Source organism: Erpetoichthys calabaricus, chromosome 10 (assembly GCF_900747795.2).
Source record: "Erpetoichthys calabaricus chromosome 10, fErpCal1.3, whole genome shotgun sequence".
In the NCBI taxonomy this organism is placed as follows: domain Eukaryota; kingdom Metazoa; phylum Chordata; class Cladistia; order Polypteriformes; family Polypteridae; genus Erpetoichthys; species Erpetoichthys calabaricus.
The window spans coordinates 78,127,765-78,149,463 of NC_041403.2; the positions used below are offsets into that span (position 1 = coordinate 78,127,765).

General features: G+C 38.0%; 1 protein-coding gene across 14 annotated transcripts in view; it reads right to left on the minus strand.

Moving 5' to 3' along the window:
* Positions 1–21,699, minus strand: part of ptprfa (protein tyrosine phosphatase receptor type Fa) — a 589,562-nt gene that overhangs the window by 16,439 nt on the left and 551,424 nt on the right. For all 14 annotated transcript variants that reach the window (XM_051933282.1, XM_051933291.1, XM_051933287.1 and 11 more), the window contains 3 exons: positions 6,892–7,015; positions 6,421–6,596; positions 2,285–2,404 (listed from right to left, as the gene is read on the minus strand). In XM_051933282.1, coding sequence (XP_051789242.1) covers positions 2,285–2,404; positions 6,421–6,596; positions 6,892–7,015 — 420 coding nt within the window. The remainder of the gene's footprint in view (positions 1–2,284; positions 2,405–6,420; positions 6,597–6,891; positions 7,016–21,699) is intronic.

The window sequence follows — 21,699 nt, forward strand, 5'->3', positions numbered from 1 at the left end:
CAAATATCAGGCTACAGGTTATCTGATTTTTGACCTTGACCTTCCTGGGTTGACCTTTGACCTTGGAGGTCAATCATCACCCCAACATCGGATAGTAGATGTCACATAGTATATGTGTACCAAATTTCAGGTCATTAGGTCAAACGGGTTGCGAGCTACCAGTGATTTAAAATCCTGGGCAGACAAATGGACAGCCACGGTAGCGTGTTTATATATAAAGATATATTTAAAGAATATTTAAATGCCGTTAAAATTTCAAAATATATAAAATTGACACATTAATGTAAGAAAGCTTCCTCTGCACAAAACTAAGTATTACTATCCTCACCTAAAACAGATTGATGTACACAGAAAATAAAGTCCAGTGTTGTGAAACAGATTGATGTACTGTATGTAGAAAATATGGTATTGTGAAACAATTTAGACTTAAAGACTTAAAATGAGGCAATTACTAATCAAGCAATTATAAAAGAGCAATGAAAACTGCTAGTTTCCTCTCTATGCCATATGCTTTGTTACGACATTTGTTCAATAACACCTCACAGCGTGCGCATAAAGAAAAGAGTGAATATTTATTTTGGAATGACCACACAGAAAATCAAAATGGAAGGAAAAGGTGTTGCATTGTGCCCCTTGTAATGAAAGGGAGCTATGTGAACAAGTGTATATTTGCAGAGAAAATAAAATTTTTCATCATGTCATCACTGAGTATGTTGATGTGAGAGTCGGATTCGCTTGACAGCAGTACATGTCATATGTTAATTAGGTATAGAACAGAAATAATACAATTGAAAATATCACAAATCGTGGCCTTTAAAAGTAATGTAGGTGTACATTTGGAGTAAACAGCAAAAACAATAGGCACATTATCTGAATATAAACTCTATGTGAGAGAGGTGTGACATTCAAGATGTGTAGGTGAGGTAGTGGCTAAAGAGGCATGGATTACAGAACCTAGTGAAACTGGATTGTGTATCCATGATTCATGACTAATCACTGCTCAACTCTAATGAAAACAATCCATGCAATTCTAAAACATAACATTCTCAAACCTGCTGAATCCCAGTCAGGGTCAGAGGGAGGCCAGAACTGACCCACGAGAGAGCACTGGCAGTAAAACAGGAAATAAGCCTGGACAAGGAGCCAGTCCATGACAGGAGCCACTCACACTTAGACAGCACCAATTTTGAAACATTGATGACCTTAACCAACATGTTTTTGAGAATGTGGGTAGAAATACAGAATACTCAAAAGGAGATCCACAAAAACCTCACACGGTCAAACGACTCAGGATGCTGGATCCATAAGGTCAACAATATCATAATTACAATTCTCTTTTTGCACAAGAACAGATGAGACAAGTACTCTTATCCTTCAAAGTTCAGTCAGTGAAGATTTTGTGTATATTTGATCTAATTCTTCATGAAATATTACATTATGTTTGAGTGCTTTTTTTTAAGGCAATATTTTAATTTTAGTGATTGGTGCTGCTAAACTGAACACTAGTTTTTGTTATTTGTCACGTTTTCAGAGTTGAGACAGACACTTCAAAGTGTTTAGCAAGTAATGGGTAGATTGTGAAAGGTCAGTTATTTCCAACTTAAAACACAGGTTTCTGTCTACCAGTGTCAGTCAGGCAACTTCAGACAAAGTGATAGTAGTGCTAAGGGACTGTTCATCATATTACTGACTCTGAGGAGACCAAAATATTTACTTTGGCCAGCATGTGCTGTACTGTTCATTCCATTATAACCTCTGTCTTTAACTATTAACAAATATACATTACACGCAATTCAGTTTTTCTTTAAAGGAATGCTAAATATTGTATATTGAACAGCTGTAGTTAAATATTTTATTATGTGTTAATATTGTCTGAAAATTCTTATACTTATGATTACACATGGTGCCATTAACAGGGAAGCTGGTGTGGGAGCAAACTTTTAAGGTTGTTATTTTTCATATAAACACAATAGGTTCCTAAATTAACTGTACAGCTCAGCAGTATGACTCTCACAGCCCCAATGTCAAGATGACTTATGTTCTCTTTGTGACGGAATTTCAGCTTCAGGGATTTGCATGACTTGACTTCTTGCCTCTGGTTCAGCAGTACATTTGGTTCACCTATGACCGAAGCTTCATGGACCAAAATCTCTATCAATCAGTATCACTGAGATAAGAGCTGACAGTAGGCTGTCAGGGGAGCATTTGATGGAATCTCACCTTAGCTGTCCTACCAAAACAGAAAAGAAAAGAAAAAACCACAAGTAGAAAATATTTAACATACCTTGTACAGAGCAAATGTTCTCACGCTATACGTTGCAAGTTCTACTGTGTCCAGTGTAGTAACTTGAATCATTCCATAAGTTTCTGTCCCACGGCTTGGCCAGTACTGGTCACACTTTACCTAAAGAATAAAGAAAATGTACTTACAACAGCTGTTTGTCTTACTGAATGACAGAATTGAGTGATACCCATTTATTCAAGAAGGCTTGAATGTTTAATCATTGAGCTAAAACCTTTGGTGTAGAGTTAGGAATAAAGAAAGAAAATGCAACTTGATATGGTGGAAGGTAACTCCAGATTAACAGCCACAAGAATAGAAAAAATGGACCGCAGTTTGAAGGTATAGCAATGCATATATGTGCTAGCACTCCTTTTTTTATGCCCTTTGCTGTGCTCCCTCGGGTTCCAAGGTTCTAATTTTCTTGATCTGTCATTACAGTGTGCCTCCACTTATAATGCAGTGGCCTATGACTCTGGTACTTGTTAGGGGCCAATCAACAGCCGATGTAGGATACAGATGGCACAAGGACAATTTAACTTTCTAATTATTGAAATGCTTATTGTGCGTGCAGGCCTGTGCTGATCATTGATTGGGCTCCTGCGGCCATTAGAGCTTAATAAAGCAAAGCTGCTTTGCTCTCTGTTGCAAGGGCTGTTAGATGGGAAGCCACTAAGGAATCAGCCATGGAAATGGAGAGTGGCCAGTAAATGAGCCTGAAAGGGCTTTTTATGCAGGAAACTAGGCTAGGCTGCAAGATATCTTTCTTAATTTTACAGAAAGAAGGGATAATTATGCCTAACAACTCAGGTTGAGAGCCGATAGACTGACAATGTTTTCCCTTTTTTGGTACTACGTCTTGATTGTTCACTGAACTTTCATGGGCACTTTCCCCTTTTTGAATTAACTTTCCATTCAACATCAGTCTCTTCCCATCATGGCTCTAACTTTGCACTTTTCAGTTTAACACTTGAAGTTCTGAAATTGATCAATTGACATTTAAAATGGTAGCAAAGAATGAGATTCATAACGATATTGAACTGCTTAGTTGACGACAGCTGTAGAGGCAGCTACGGTATGACCTTGAAACTTATCCACTGCAGTCAAGTGCTCCTTATCTCTTCAAACAGAGCAGCAGAATACTATCCGCAGACCTACATTCTACAATACTCTGTCTTCCAATACAGAATTCAAGTGACAGAAAAGCCAAAAGAAAGACAGCACACTGGATCATCAGCAGCAGCACCTTTTGAGAGTCCTCTCGTACTCCACTCTTGTGGGATGGCTAAGCAGCAGCTACCCCAGAGGCAGGACTAGAAGTGTGGTTCACTGAGGATGCAAATGAGGGCAGACAGCTTGAGCAACTCATGCACCAGTAACTCTCCTTCTGGGCCAGAGACAGGGAGAAGACATGTGAACAGCCTGCTTCCTGGTGCAAGGGCCAGACCTCCGGCAACAAGGGGAATGCTGACCAGATGGGCGCGTCATGCTAGAAGAACTATATGCTAAAGAAGTGCAACAAGACCAATGCTCCCCACCCTCCTTCTGTTTGCCTAAAGCTAATTTGACCTTTAAAGTAAATTTCACATAGAGAATCAAACAGGTTGATAAAAAGAAAAAGGACAGGACCCATAAAAATACAACTGCCCACTCTTCATTATACACTTCATGTTTGTTGGCCGCTTGTGTTGTAAAGATTCAGTGGTGGTAATTAATTAGGATCATATTGGTTCAGTTCAGGTGCTCTATGTTAGTGACTTTGTACAACCATCATTTATAGAGAGTCATTTATGTGGGAAGAAGGGTCTAATGTTTGAGCACATCCTCACCAAAGCCAGAAAAGATGAAGAGGCTGTGGTGTAATGGCTTTAGCTGCTACAATGAACTGCACTAATTGAGTTAGATAGCGGCATAAATAAATGTATAGCAGAATAATAAGATTATGTTAATAAGTACATCAAGTACCCATGAACATCTCAGTGGCTAACAAGTGGGAAAAAAAAAAAAAGCTCTTTCAAAGAGCAGGAGACATCTGTTATATTTTATATCGTATTGTGAAGTGTGGGCAGCCGAGCAGTAACCTTAATTAGAAATCAATACAACTCTGTATTCTAATTGAACTGTTTTGGCCGGCAGTGCATCTGCTGTTATTTATGATGGTCAGTGTGTGTATTTCTAGAGTTTTGCTGATCTAGCATGTCATCACTGTCACCTCAGAGCTTCTCCTGTAATTCTGCCTTAAACACCTCGTTTGATGTGCACTGTGTATATCATTTGAAACACAACTGAGTGAGACATGCAATGTACCACACCAAGTGATTTTCCGGTGCCCCTATTGCACAGGAAAATTATGGGCAGAGTTTGCTGCGGGCCAAAGATAGAAGATGAATTATAATAAAAAAAAAAAAGTTAACAGAAAATAAAAAGAAAAGTCTGAAGCTCAGCTCTAATTGGAAATACTGCTCAAGCGGGCTTAAGCACTTGTGCGTGTGCTTTTTATGCTAAATGCTTACATTAAATAGTCTGTTTAATCACATTTCTATCAATGCCTGCACTTAAACTTCCCTGCTGGGCACCAATAAGCTGCTATGTATTCTGTTAAGTACATTTCTTTTTTTTTTTTTGTTCGTTCCAGAAAGGGTCAGTGGTGCAACTTTTCATTTACTGATCAATTATACACAAATGCTTTTTCTTTGCACAGTATCCATAGCAATGTAAATAAAAAAAAATGTACTGTTCTGATGCCAACTTGAAAAGAGGTTGCTAAAAACATTCACAGAGAGTTAAAAGGGCATATTAAGCTTATTCTAGGACCACAAATTGCGAGCTGGGCAATGACGGAAGCAGTTTTAGTTATTTGGCTGAAGGAAACGTGACAAGAAGTGCTTGAAATTATGAATGGAAGAAGTAGGGTTGATGCCAGTTGTCACTTTAAAACAATTCTTGAATAATCTCACAAGGTCATGGACGAAATGAACACTGCACAAATATTAGAAAATATTCTTAATGCTGAAGAGTGATATAGTATTCATGGAGCAAGTTACTTCAGGAATACTGAATTTGTAAGTAAGCACTTGGAGAGCTTCAGATATCAACTTGGTGTTTCTTTGATGAAATAGGTGAAAGGAAATTAACAGCAAGTAATATAGCAAAATATTCTCAAACCGAACACCTCCAAGTTCAGAGTTTTGAGTGTCTGACAACATCAGGCATAAGGCATAAAAATAATAATAATTCATTACACTTGCAGCATATAGCATGTTTCTTACTACTCAAAGCACATTACATCGAAAGTTGGGGAGCCATTTCAACCACCACTGATGTGCAGCATCCACCTGGATGATGCAATGGCAGCCATTTTGCGCCAGTACGCTCACCACACCTGAGCTGTAAGGTGGTGAAAAAGTAAAAGATAGTTAGCCAGTTAGAGACGGGGGATGATTAGGAGGCCAGAATGACTAGGCCAAGGTACACAATTTAGCTAGGATATTGGGATATACCCTATAATCTTTACAAAGGATGCCCAGGGATCTTTTATGGCCATAGAGAGTCAGGACCTCATCCCCGCAGGACAGTGCCATTTTTGAAGCACAGTGTCCCCATCATTGCACTGGGGCATTGGAATCAGTCCACGGGGTAATGCCCCCTGCTGACCTTCCAGCAGAAACCCAAGCTATTCCTGGTCTGTCTCCCATCCAAGTACTGGCCGGACCTGAACATACTTAACTTCAGGTGGATTACCTGTTCTGAAGTGAATGTGGTATAGCTGCAGGCATGAAACAGCAAATTGGAAGGGTGCCAGTTCTTTGACTCGCTTGCGCAAACTCCTAAATCTCTCCTCCCAAAGGAGTAATACAGAATCACTAACTATCATAATCTTCAGGATTCTGGGCAGATGGTAGTAAAGTCCATGTAAGCACAATAAGCATGTGCAAACACTATATGGACTAACGCTACATGATTTTGAGACAAAATGCAGAGTGGAGGTTACCCACCCAGCATTTTCACTAGAACGTAAATCGACATGTGCCCATTGATGCTGCTAGGAAACATGGTTTAAGTGGTCATTTATGAAATGATCAACATAAAAGTAGAAGACTTTCCAAAAGTGAACATGTACTGAAGTAACTTTTACTTACCCTGGACTTCTCTTCTAGCCGGGTCATCATTACTATAGTACTGGTCCGCTGCTCCCAAACCATCCTCCAGAAATCACTGAGTGTCTCTGGAAGTGGACCCTGAGTAGCAATGTAGGCATTCTGCTTTCGGTAACCATCAATGTAGTTGGCATTGATATAGTCACTGCCTGGTACGCCTGTTAGTCAGAGAATGTACACGTAAGGATAGAGTGAGGGCAAAGAGGGAACACTTGAAGTCTGATGACATATAAACATATGTAAGGTCTACAGTAACAGTGCAAGTTTATAAAAAAAACACATCATGGGGTTAATGCAAGCTGACTATTCGGTTAAAATTTCCCAGAGTAGAAACATGACCCCCAGTTACTTACTTTTAAAAGAAACTGTTCATTTTCTCAAAGCTTTTTTAATAGCAGTAAAACATAGTGGAAGTTTAAGGCAGGTAAAAAGTAAGTTGCTCAGGGTACTTGCCATCAACAGAGGTGAGGATGACTCTGGAATGGTCATAGGCGATGACATTTGCATAGCGGTTCTTTGGTTTGTTGACTTCCAAATTTGAATTCTCCCAAGTGAATTGCTGTCCAGGATCGATGGACTGAAAATAAAGCACAACCCATTATCTCATGGAACAGCAGCAGAGATAAAGAGACACATTTATTTTTTTATTTTTCACCTCTGACAGCTCACCAGATGCACTCAGGAGACCAAACCTCATTATATTTATTACAAACAATTACAGCATTGCAGTAGAGGGACTAACTACAGCAACATAAACCCTGCTGCTTTACAAAAGCTCTAAAATGTGCTTAAAAACTAAATATGCATCATGATTTCCATCTATCAATCCACTTTCTACACCTACTTTTTTTTGCTGCAAGGCAGGAATAAGCCCTGAATGGGGCACTAGTCCATCACAGTGCACAATCATACACACCCCCACACTGACTCACACAGTGTTAAATTAGAGTCAACAATGAACCTGAGAGCACGTGAGTGGGAGGGAAACTTAAACGAAAAACTTGTGAGCGTACAAACAACTGCAAGTAACAAAACGGGCAGGGGGTACTTCGAGGCCACAATGTATTCCTCTTTAACTAATATGAATTGGCTCCCTGTGAGCAACTTTATGATAATACAAGACTCCATTTTGGAGATTTCAAGCAGAAGCTTAAAGCTTCCTTCAGCCATAAAAAGTAAATCAGTGAAATTTCATCAAAATTTATCAAATGATAAGATCATTCTCTTTATATAAAACTGTGGATCAATGGCACTCCATTGTGATCAAAACACCAGCCTGCACTGCACGACACATGGCATTCCAACAGGAGAAGCAGAACTGCCTTACTGCAAATTAAGCTGCTACACTACTGGAGTGTGTGCTTTGGTATTCCAACATGGGGCATACACACATGTTGTCTATTGAGAGTGGGTACCTCACTGTGGATTACAGAAGAACATTTAAGCAGAAATTGGTCAAATGGCTGAACTCACTTGAATATATATTCACTGCGCCTGCACTTCTTCATAATGAACTATGAGTAACAGTATACATTAACTAAAATGACTGTCAACATGAAACATTTAACGTTACACAAAGCATTACTCTTACAGCAACTATGATTGAGTTCACATTGCTAGTCTGTAGAGCAGCATCACTAGATTTCTGCTGGAATTGCCATTCTGCTTCAGACAGTGGCATGTCTAGTTGCTTCATTTCTATTACATGTCTGAAGTAGTTTCTTTGAAATATCCATCATCAGAATGGTTATTTGGACAGGATACTTATATTCACAATCACCATGGAAGTTAATTTCAAGTTTTTTTTTCTAATAAAAAAAGACTATTGTAATGGTCTTTAGAAATACCAGCTCACAAAAAAACAGAAACACAAATCTCGATACCTGATGGCTGAAAGTATCTCTAGGACAGGCCTTTGACGTTTCTCCAAAATATCACAGAACTCCATCTCTATTTGGACTAGGTTTTATTTTATACTCTCTAATAATGTCATGTCTGTTCTGCTTATAATTTATTTTTTTAATTCAATCTTTATCAATAATAACCAAAGACAAATACAGTATGTGTAGAGACTGAACTTTAACTTAGAACAGCTTCAGTCCTGGGGTAGCACTGTGGCTACAGGCTTTCATTCCAACCAGTGTCCTAAATCAGTGGGTCACTCTTATGTCACATCAATTTTTCTTTTCTTATTCTGCATTTAGTGCTCCAGTATGATATTTGCAATTATAAGAAATTCAGAAACGTGTTTTCCTTGTTGTAGTTTCAAACATTTAAGTTTGTTTTACCATTTTTATTTAAATTCACCTTATTTCTGTGGAGTTTGCTCCTTAAGTTGTATCCAAATACTGAAAATTAGCGATGATGAGTGCCAATGATGCTGAATGTTAAAGAAGAGCTGCTACTTCAATGTCACATTCAATTTGTGCTAATTAGTAATACAGTAATCCCTCGCTATATCGCGCTTCGCCTTTCGTGGCTTCACTCCATCGCGGATTTTATATGTAAGCATATTTAAATATATATCGCGGATTATTCGCTGCTTCGCGGGTTTCTGCGGACAATGGGTCTTTTAATTTCTGGTACATGCTTCCTCAGTTGGTTTGCCCAGTTGAATTCATACAAGGGACACTATTGGCAGATGGCTGAGAAGCTACCCAGCTTACTTTCTCTCTCTCTCTCTTGCGCTGACGTAGGGGGTGTAAGCAGGGGGGCTGTTCGCACACCTAGACGATACGGACGCTCGTCTAAAAATGCTGAAAGATTATCTTCACGTTGCTATCTTTTGTGCAGCTGCAGCTGCTTCCTGAAACGACATGCTGAACGGTGCTTCGCATACTTAAAAGCACGAAGGGCACGTATTGATTTTTTTATCTGTTTCTCTCTATCTCTCTGCTCCTGACGGAGGAGGTGTGAGCTGCCGCCTTCAACAGCTTTGTGCCGCGGTGCTTCGCATACTTAAAAGCCAAACAGCACTATTGATTTGTTTGCTCCTTTGAAAAGGAAGATATGTTTGCATTCTTTTAATTGTGAAACGGAACTGTCATCTCTGTCTTGTCATGGAGCCCAGTTTAAACTTTTGAAAAAGAGACAAATGTTTGTTTGCAGTGTTTGAATAACGTTCCTGTCTCTCTACAACCTCCTGTGTTTCTGCGCAAATCTGTGACCCAAGCATGACAATATAAAAATAACCATATAAACATATGGTTTCTACTTCGCGGATTTTCTTATTTCGCGGGTGGCTCTGGAACGCAACCCCTGCGATGGAGGAGGGATTACTGTAAAACCATCCCAACTGCTTTCCACTTTTAGCTGGACTCCTGCTTTCATTAAACAAACGGTTATTTCCCAGTTTCTACCTTTTTTGTGTCAATCCAGAAAATACAAAATGAACTTAATACATTTTTAGAGGAACATAGCAAGCACTTGTGTGTACGACATTGACTATTGTTCTTTTTCTTGCTTTTTTAAGATTTTGTTCTTTCCTATGTTTTGGTCATTTAAGGCATTTCTTATTAGTTAGCTCACAAGTGAATTTTACACTGAAGTGGCCGCTTCCCTTTAGTATTCAGTGTCATTTGCACTTCTGTCTGCACTGCTCATCACTAATTATCAGTATTTGAGTACAATTAAGGAAGTAAACTTCACAGGAAAAAGTGAAGCAAAAAGAATATGGTAAAAGAGAGTTAACATTATAAGATTATAATCTTAATATTATCTAATTTTTTTTTAGATTTATGAGTATGCTAGCATATGTTTCTGAATGTAAAAAAGAGACGACGACGACTAATTAAACAGATCAGTTAGAATTAAGACTGAACCATTTATTTGTGAAACTGGTTGGAGTGTAAACTTGGAGCCACAGTGGTACCCCATGACTGACCTTGAGACACCTATCCATCCATCCATTTTCCAACCCACTGAATCCGAACACAGGGTCACGGGGGTCTGCTGGAGCCAATCCCAGCCAACACAGGGCACAAGGCAGGAACCAATCCTGGGCAGGGTGCCAACCCACTGCAGGACACACACAAACACACCCACACACCAAGCACACACTAGGGCCAATTTAGAATCGCCAATCCACCTAACCTGCATGTCTTTGGACTGTGGGAGGAAACCGGAGTGCCCGGAGGAAACCCACGCAGACACGGGGAGAACATGCAAACTCCACACAGGGAGGACCCAGGAAGTGAATCCAGGTCCCCCAATAGTGAGGCAGCAGCGCTACCCACTGTGCCACCCCCTTGGGAAACCCTGCATTAGAATATAAGCAGAAAGTATTACAATGTAAGTTATGCTGTAGTAGACATATGTGTCGATGCAAAAGTACACAGGTGCAAATGAAAATAAGAAAAGACTAAAACAGGCCGCTTTACTGACTACACCACTTTTAGATGTTCAAGGCCTACTTAAAACAACATTCGTTATTCTTACAGACAAATGTTTACCAGTGACTTCCTGTATGTTTTTCCACATCGTGCAGTGTTCAAAAAATATTTCTCTGAGTAACTGACTAGTTAGTACAGTGGTTATGCCATTTAATTAATAGACAACCCCCAATCTGTATTACATTTCACTACCATTAGCTAGAATGTTAACTGATGCCAATGTTTAGTGTTTTATTTGACATGGTTATTACCAGATATGAGCTACATTAGTTCAAGAATTTTTGTGTTTCAAAATTTTGGATTTCTGTGATTCTCTATATGCCAGAGTTTATCAATCTCAAACCGCAAAGTCACTCTTTTCTTACTGTCTTTACAGGATCTCTCTTTTTAAAACTTTATAGCTGTCAACTCCAAGCTGTCCTACGCTTAGACCTTTTCCTTCTGTTTTGTTTGCTTCAATGAATGATGAACGATGAGGTCCACAGTTTGACACTTCCTTCACATTTGATCCAAATCCATTTATATTTAATGGTGTACAAGAAGTGTACGTTTTGACAGGTGAAGGAGCAGAAGACTTATCCAAAATCTGACCTCTCTAAAAGAAACTATCAAATCCACTGATCTGTGCAACAGGTATTATTTTGGTGGTAGAGAACATCATAGCCCCCAGGTACCACAAAATGACACAACTTTATTCCTGATTTGTTATGGTATACACATGTCCCAGCAAGATCTCATAGCACTCTAATGGACATTTTTGACTTATTTATAACACCAGTGCCAAATGAGGTGTTATCCATCCATCCATTTTCCAACCCACTGAATCCGAACACAGGGTCACCAATTTATTTCTAATGAACTGCAGTTGACAACACAAGTGGCTTATTATTCCTCAAATTTAGGTTTATTGAAATTACCCTATTGTTCGTCAGTCAAGCTAGCTGGTTTGCAAGTAAGATGGAAAGCAGAGACAGCATTTCTTTTTTAACAATATTCACGGTAAATGCCACTTAAAAATACCACTGCCAGTCAATAGATTATTCTGTAGCTCCCACCAAACAGGTGAAACTCAAGCAACACAAACACAAATTTTGGGACTATCTAGTTTTTTATTTGTTGTTGGGTAAAATAAATATTTGTTTTATGAGTAATTGTTTAAATATCTGTGTTACTAAGATGTAAGACATATGCCTAAGTTAAGCATGAACTGAATTGTTTGGCAAGCAGTTACTCAGGGAATCTTTATGAGTCCCTTTATTAAGTGCAATACCCGTCTCAGGTTTTCATATCACAGGTTAAACAAAACTTTTAGTTATGTACAGTACCCTCTTATCAGAAGGCCTGTATCTTTAATACAATGCATAAATTGGACTGCTGTAAAGATCCATTTGCTAATCTAATTGTACACTTCAAGGAAGAATGCACAATCTGGATGTTTCCCACTTGAATAGATTCTTAACTCCCACTAGCAAAGCTCTAAGAGGAAGCCATACAACTCTTCAGATTTTTCATGCCAGAAAATTAACACAGTCCTTTCTAACTGACTAGTTTAGAGGTCATGCTAATGATAATGCTATTAGCTTTCTGAATGGGATCCACTGCAGTCTTTTTTTTTTCCTGGGATGCAGAATGGAGCACAATCACTAACTTTGAGTCACTGTTATTTTTTCCTTAAATCTTCTGTGCTCAAGAGGTTGCAGTAAAGTGGTCTGTTATTTATGAACAATATAGACTCTTCAGGCCTGAAGCAACTCTCCACAGATTTTCAGACTATTTGTTTTTCTTTCACTCAGTAAGAAAACTCCAGCCCCTGTCACATATGTCACTTCTGTAATAAAAGAGAATCGAAGGGAGGAAGGAAAGTCATTCTGTACTAGTCAAAGTATTTTAAACTATACTGAGTGAATCCATTCCAAACCTACTGTATGTTCTTAATAGCTTTGAATGGCAAGACATCATGATCATTTTCTCATATACAAATAACCACACATTATAAGCTAAAATCAGGTTTAAATTTAAAAACCTCACCTACAGAAAGTATGCTTCTTGAGAAAATAATTGCAAGCCAAATGCAACATTATATGTCGATCAACAACAAGTCAGACTTTTATTGTTATACATTCACATTATTTTCAGTTTATTTGAGCTAAAGTATACACATTTAGCATTTTAAGGATTCTCAAATTGTCATTTTCCACCCCCAAAATAGCTGCTTGCTTACTTTTTGGTTTAAGATGCTCGGTAGACCCTGACCGATGATCACTAGTGTGACAATTTTGTAAGCAGAACAATATACATACTTATTCATACGTCTCTCAATCTCTGTGATACTTGTGTGTTTTAGAAGGTTGAAAAGTGCAGCCAAGGTAAATGAGGTTTGACTGAATTTGCACTGGTTATAGCATGAAGCATGGCTCTGGTTTAAGCAACGTACTTTCAATTCAATTTAGAAAATGTTCTTGACCCTAAGATCTAAGTGAAACAAGCAGGCTTTCCAAAATCAAGGACACTTGATTGTTATTATTTGCCAGGAAATGAGGCAGTAAATAGGGTTAAGGGGAATTACAAAAGCATTGTCTGGAATGGAAGCAAGGCTTCAAATGTTTCTTTACCCTTTGGACTGTAAAACAGCCCTGCAGCCTTCCACAGAAAACTGATTCTCCTGTGCAAGTCAATATTTAATGTAAGATTCTGAAACTGATTTCATCTCAGAAACCACAAACAGCTTTTGAGCCCACTCTTAATAAAAAGGTTCAGTTGGGGTTTTAACTTTGTAACATTAAAATGGCCCAACGTTCATTTAATAACTTTTTATTTTTTTTTATAAAGGCTTCAGAAAATTTTTCTTTTTTAAGACTTACACGCTTTTTACATCTCCAAGATATATACTCAAACTGTGTATGAAATTAAGAAAAAAAAATTCAACAGACCCCGGATTGTGTGGCAGTGATAAGGGAAAGCTGCATATATTTTTGGCACCACTAATTTTAATTTTTATGGGTTCAGTCACCTTTACTTTTGTTGATTAGCTGGCAATTCCTGATCCAAACGCTAGAGAACTTTAGCATTGCCACTCTAAAATCCAAAGCAGATTTATGAGAGCAGTCATTTCAAAAATTAACCCATAGAGGAAGCAACACTGAAATGCCACCTAAAGTCAAATTTATTCATACTTGTCTTGGCAAAGGGGTTTAAACTTCAAAAAGCAAATAGGATTTATCAAAAAGAATCTTAAATGTTAAAAGGCAAGCTTCTGCTTTTGCAAATTGTGGTTTAAAATTTACCTCTGAGAGCAGGCTGCCAGTCCAATGAAAGGGGCTGCTTCAGACTAACGTTGCTAAATCACAACACGAATGACACCACCACTGGAGGCTACTTTCATTTATTTATTTATTTTTGAAAAATACTTTGATGGAGTATAAGTTAATTGAATTTTTTTTAAATATAATTTGTTGAAGCCATTCATCATTATAAAAAAAAAAAAAAAAACCTCAAGCAAATTACACTGAGGAAGAGCTTCAGAATGCTCGTCCAATGTGTTTCATATTGCCTGTGATATCGACGGAGTTGTTGCTTCCTTCATCTTAACACTGTGTCTGAGCTCCCGTTCCCAGTTTAAAAACCTTGCACCTTTGCTGTGACATTCTTCTTAACTGTGCTCTTCTAGCACACTCAAATGTCCAGGTCTAATCCTGCCTCCAATGCTCTCATCTAATCTGTGGCCACATTTTTTCTTTATGGGTGAAGAACAATGCTAAAAAAGTTTTCCTTATCTCTGCCTTGCAGATGTCACAGGTTAATGTCGTTTTTGTGGACCACTGCAGTTTCTAATAAAGGATGCTTCCATTATAGCCTGTCAACAAATTATACACAAGAGTAACACTTAATGGTACAAACATGTCAGGCAATGATCGAGTCTTCTTAATCTGAAATACTGAAACATAATTTTCATTTGATATTCGTCAGTGTGCACAATGGAGATAATTTATTGAAGTATGACAAATATCAATGAAATATTGAGATGTTAGAATTTCTTTGCAACAAAATGCAGACATTTCACTACTCACTTGGATTCCCAATAGCTAAAAGCAAAAACTCTCATTTGTCAATATCTATAGCAACATAACATCCAACTATTGCAATTCTCTATTCCCAGTGCTGTTTTGCAGCTGCCTCTCTGGTGGCTTATTTACATCTGGACACAGAGTTTTCTGTATTAATATCAGAGGGGAACAAATAGTACATTGTGGAAAGTCTTTGCAATTCTTGTACAAAACACCAGCTGCAGTCTACACAACGGAGACACAACTCGTGGGAACAAAATTTCAAACATTGAAATAGAAACACATATTGAGTCATACACAGCCACTTGGAAGTATGTCCATCCATCCATCCATTCATTTTCCAACCCACTGAATCCGAACACAGGGTCACGGGGGTCTGCTGGAGCCAATCCCAGCCAACACAGGGCACAAGGCAGGAACCAATCCCGGGCAGGGTGCCAACCCACCGCAGGACACACACAAACACATCCACACACCAAGCACACACTAGGGCCAATTTAGAATCACCAATCCACCTAACCAGCATGTCTTTGGACTGTGGGAGGAAACCGGAGCGCCCGGAGGAAACCCACGCAGACACGGGGAGAACATGCAAACTCCACGCAGGGAGGACCCGGGAAGCGAACCCAGGTCCCCAGGTCTCACAACTGGAAGTATGCGAATCTTTCATATTTCATCTTAAAATATCTTTCTTCTGAACACCACTTTTCAATAGCTATTAAAGTCTAATTTAGTGAGACACATACAATGGTGCATTTTATGTCATTTGTTAACATTTTAAAATCCACTTATTCCAGTATAGGTTTGTGAGGAGCCAGAGAACAGCATCAGGAAAAAGGCTGGAACAATTCATGAACTGGGCAACGCTTCCACACATGGCACACTCTCACATAACAAGCCAATAACAGAAAATCAAGAATCAGCTGCAAATTAACAATCATATGGACACCTGAGGAAAATGCAAACTCCACGTAGTTCAAATTTGAACCCGGGGCTCTGGAGCTCTGAGGTAGCAGCGCTAACTATTGTATCTCTGTGCCACACTGTTGTCCCATCACTTACGAAGAAGCAAAAACATTTTTTAAACCAACTAAATCAAAATTAAGCGTCGGCAGGTTTTTCTGCAAACTTTTTTTATAGGTGTTACTCAACCTTTGACACCAATTTTAGGAATCGTTTCCCATTCTCTTTATGGTTTCAATCTCTCCAGAAATTTACACATTTGTATGTATAAGCTGTTTTTGGATTTCACACAATCTTTCTATTAGACTGTAGATGTAAACTTTGACTTGGTGATTTCCAAATAGAAAATATCTTCATCTGCTTTTTGGCAGATTTGCTAGAATATTTATGCTCATTCTCAGGCTTTAAGATACACTCTAACAGATCAACTTAAAAAAATGATGACCTGATGTCTCTTCTACTAGAATATTTTGATCTGACTCAGATTTCATAACTCCCTTAATGATTGTGAGTCATCAATGCCCATGGGCAAAACACAACACTCATCATACCTGACTGTGAGGATATGGTTATTTTGTCAATTAGCAGTGTTTTATTTTTCCTACATCCATTAATGTTGAAAAAACCTTAATAAATACATTTTAAACTTTTGTATCCAGAAAGCATTCCTCTTAAATATTGCAGGACTACCTAGTAATGTTCTGTTCTTAAGAGCACAAGAGTTTTTTCCTTGGTAACACTGCTGTTTAGCTGATTATATCATTGAGGCAGAACTCTGGATGCCCTCAGGTGTCAAATGGAGGATCTTTTGGATATCCTTTGTGGATTTTATGGATGGTCGGTTGGATAATATGGGAGAATGTCCATTCCTTTCTTAAATATTAGCAAATGATTTGTCTTTCAGTAGACTGAATTCTAAATCATTTTGCTATGATTTTTATAATTTTCTCTCTGGAAGGCTACAGAACTCTTACTTTACTGATATATTTTGCTACCCTGGTCCCTCCAGGTTTGTCCCAGTGACTGGCTCTTTGATTTATTAAAGTCACACTCTGTTACAAAAGCTGGTGGGTATATTGAACTGTGGTTGGGTTTACATATGAGGCAATTTGCATTTATTCATTTCTTTTAATACTGCATGCTCATGTTCATATAAGCAAATCATAACATTTGTGGATATAATCACTTTCCTTTAGAAAAGTAATGATTAATTTGAAGGGTAAAGAATCATTTGATTGTAAAAACAAACCAGTTAAAAAAGAAGAACTTCGGTGTTCACTCACATTCCGTAAGCTACAGAGTTAAAGGAGATCTGACTGGTACGGACATTTGAAGACAGATCGTGTAAGGGATAAAATAAAAGAGGAGGTATCTAAGGTATTCTTAAACCTTTCAGACATCTTAAGCAGGTAAACCTGTTTTAGCTAACAGGGAAAACCCCAATAATATAGCTTTAGTGAAGAGAATATTTGCTGACAAGTTAAAATGTTTGTTGTTTATACCCTAGACTTTCATTTGCTGTCTTACTCAATATATATTGTTTAAAATTAACCATCATTATTTATTTAGCATCCACTGCATCTCCAACATTCCTTATGTTTACTTCCATCTTTTACATTGTATCGGCCAAGTTGCTATGATCTCATAAGATTGTGCCATTATTCATGTAATTTTGTCAGATCAGCTGCACAAGCATGTGTCAAACAATATGGTTTTCATTTTTACCATTCAGATGGTCCGGTTCTGCGTTCCAATGGAGTGTACTCAATTATGCTGTATTACCAGTGACTCCAATGTTCACTGTAGCAGTCATTTGGTAGCATCGCCGACTCTGCTAACAAGAGTGACGTAATCAATAGACTCCTAGCTGGGAAGAACGTACTAAGAGTACAGCAGACACATATGCTGGTGTAGGGCTGCAAATGTCTAATTCTGTGACTCCTTGCACAACCCTCTCTGTTGCTACAAGGGTGAATGATTCATAGGGTCAATACTGACACTAAATGTATTAAAGTGCAGTGAAATTCTTAGATTCACTCCTTTTCACTAACATATTAATGATTTCATTATTAATCATAACAATACAAAGGTATTTCAGTAATCAGAAAATAGTCTAACTTCACACAAATATATAAAACAATGGATCATTTCAGTTCTTATTCTATTATATTTCAAGTTCAAATGTATTATTGCGTTACTTTAAACACTTCCCACATATACATACAGTATCTTTACTCCCAATTTGCTTTCTTCAAAGTCTACAAAAAGGTCCATTCATTGGTCATATTTTATAATGCCACACTTTGACATGAATAACCATTTTACTCTAAAAACTCTTTTGAGTCAGCATAAATCTACTGAAAAAGCTGCAGGCTGATTAGGTTATTTAGTCTTCTCTAGGCTCCTTTTAATCTGTTAAACTCACAGGACTTCTCAGGCACTCCTTATAAAACTCAACTATCCAAGCACACTGTGGCCCAGAGCTTGATCTTCATTACAGACACAAAGAGACAAACATCAGTCTTCATTCATGCGTAGTGAGTAGCGGTGTTGTTTCGAAGGGCTAGGACCTCAGTTCAGCTCCCTTCTCGGGGCTCATTCAGTGTTCATCTTTCTGTTTCTCTACCTCAGAATCACACACAAGTAATAGACTGGCATTCCACCTTTGGTCCACTCCTACTTTGTTTCAATCATTGCTTCGTTCTCTGTGTCTTTAGACTGGATATTCCTGTTCATGTTATATTTGTTGCCAAACATTACTTTTTCAAGTATGCTGTACTAAAATGTGCATATTGATACAGTCTTTCTTTACCACAATATTTTTTGGTGTAAAACAAGACACAATCCTGTGGTTATCTCCCATGTGGTCTTGCTATAAATGTCCACTTTAGCTCCTTAAATATTTGAGTCCTTAAAGAACGTTTTTGTCTACTGTAGGTACAGACGTCTCACTTGGAGTCTTACTCTCTGTGACCAAAAACACTGGGACTGTATTTGGAATACTAAACATACTTTCCCATCTAACACATGCATGCTAGTTCTCTTTAGAAAAGTAACCTGTAAAACTCTTCTTTTCACTGTTTAACATGGAACTATTGACATTAGTCTATAATTTATCTTCAAGTGCATATAACAATATATATTGTTTTTCAAAAAAATGGTGTGTTTGTGTATATATGTAAGAATTTCACAATATTTTGTATACATGACAATTATCTTGAACCTTAAGTAAATTTCAACCAGCAAAATTTTTCAATAGATAACCCTAAAACTTAGGGTTATAGTTATGGTTGATTAGTATTCATTGCTTGAGAATAATATTATCAGATTTGATCAATACTATTCAGGGCTTGTGGGAAGGCTGGAGTAATCTCAGCAGCATTACCATCTAAGGAACCAACTGTGGTAAAGACACCAGACTATCACTGGGCTCACACATGAACACACCTATACTGGCCCAGTTTAAAACTACCATTTGACCAGACAGGCATATCTTTGGTTTGTGAGCAGTATTTGTGGGGAAAAAAAACACAGGGACTGCAAGGACAAGCAAACACCACACAAACATTGGTGATGGATCTACAAGGCTGAATAAAATTACCTATTTCCTCAAAAATATGAATATATTTACTTTTAAATGTAAAAACACAGGCGCACACGCAACTGGTGACAGGTGATGAATAGGATACTACCTCATTGTTTGAACTATACATATACAATTGTGCTTGAAAGTTTGTGAACCCTTTAGAATTTTCTATATTTCTGCATAAATATGACCTAAAACATCATCAGATTTTCACTCAAGTCCTAAAAGTAGATAAAGAGAAACCAGTTAAACAAATGAGACAAAAATATTATACTTGGTCATTTATTTATTAAGGAAAATGATCGAATATTACATATTTGTGAGTGGCAAAAGTATGTGAACCTTTGCTTTCAGTATCTGGTGTGACCCCCCTTTGCAGCAATAACTGCAACTAAACATTTCCAGTAACTGTTGATCAGTCCTGCACACCGGCTTGGAGGAATTTTAGCCCATTCCTCCGTATAGAACAGCTTCAACTCTGGGATGTTGGTGGGTTTCCTGACATTAACTGCTCGCTTCAATATTTCCACAATATTTCGATTGGATTAAGGTCAGGACTTTGACTTGGCCATTCCAAAACATTAACTTTATTCTTCTTTAACCATTCTTTGGTAGAACAACTTGTGTGCTTAGGGTCGTTGTCTTGCTGCATGACCTACCTTCTCTTGAGATTCAGTTCAGACATTTTCCTTTAGAATTCTATGATATAATTCAGAATTCATTGTTCCATCAATGAAGGCAAGCCGTCCTGGCCCAGATGCAGCAAAACAGGCCCAAACCATTATACTACCACCACCATGTTTCACAGATGGGATAAGGTTCTTATGCTGGAATGCAGTGTTTTCCTTTCTCCAAACATAATACTTTTCATTTAAACCAAAAACATTCCACAAAACATTCTTCCAATAGCCTTCTGGTTTGTCCACATGATCTTTAGCAAACTGCAGACGAGCAGCAATGTTTTTTTTTTTGGAGAGCAGTGGCTTTCTCCTTGCAACCCTGCCGTGCACACCATTGTTGTTCAGTGTTCTCCTGATGGTGGACTCATGAACATGAACATTAGCCAATGTGAGAGAGGCCTTCAGTTGCTTAGAAGTTACCCTGAGGTCCTTTGTGACCTAGCCGACTATTACACGCCTTGCTCTTGGAGTGATCTTTGTTGGTCGACCACTCCTGGGGAGGCTAACAATGGTCTTGAATTTCCTCCATTTGTACACAATCTGTCTGACTGTGGATTGGTGGAGTCCAAACTCTTTAGAGACGGTTTTGTAACTGTTTTTCTGAGGTCCCCAGAAATCTCCTTTGTTCGTGCCATGATACACTTCCACAAACATGTGTTGTGAAGAGCAGACTTTGATAGATCCCTGTTTTTTAAATAACACAGGGTGCCCACTCAAACCTGATTGTCATCCCATTGATTGGAAACACCTGACTCTAATGTCACCTTCAAACTAACTGGTAATCCTAGAGGTTCACATACTTTTGCCACTCGCAGATATGTAATATTCAATCATTTTCCTCGATAAATAAATTACCAAGTATAATATTTTTGTCTCATTTGTTTAACTGGTTTCTCTTTATCTACTTTTAGGTCATATTTATGCAGAAATATAGAAAATTCTAAAGGGTTCACAAACTTTCAAGCACAACTGTATATATATATATATATATATATATATATATATATATATATATGTGTAAACCTTCACAGTGCTATACCTAGAATGCTTTGATTACATTTTTTGGTGGACTATAAGCTGTCATGGCACAAGTAGGAGGTCTTACTTAAGCTGTTACAGTTGGTTTTAGTTTCAGGAATACACGGCACTGTTACAAAATACTTTTATTTCACAACTGCACCTGTTTTTGACTATTTTATGGTATTATCATTTCACAAAGTCACAAGGCTCAACACAAATATGAGCAAATACCACATTATGCCACATAGCTGTTTAACCTTGTGACCTACGTATCTGCAAGAATTTCACATCTCCTCCTGTGTTGATTTTCAAAGGGTTTTGTCAAACTACAGGAATAAAACAGTCCATTCTAGGAGGTCAAGAGACATAGTTTAAAACATTTTTGAGACTGAATTATTAAACAACAAACACAGCACATTTTGGGATCCACTGTACCTTTAGTATACTGCCACAAGAGAAGCAAACATCCTTTATTGCTCTTAAATCACAGATATAACAAAGTGACAAAATCACCTCAGGACCTTGGCTTGGCTCTGAAATGTTTAATTTGCCCTGCC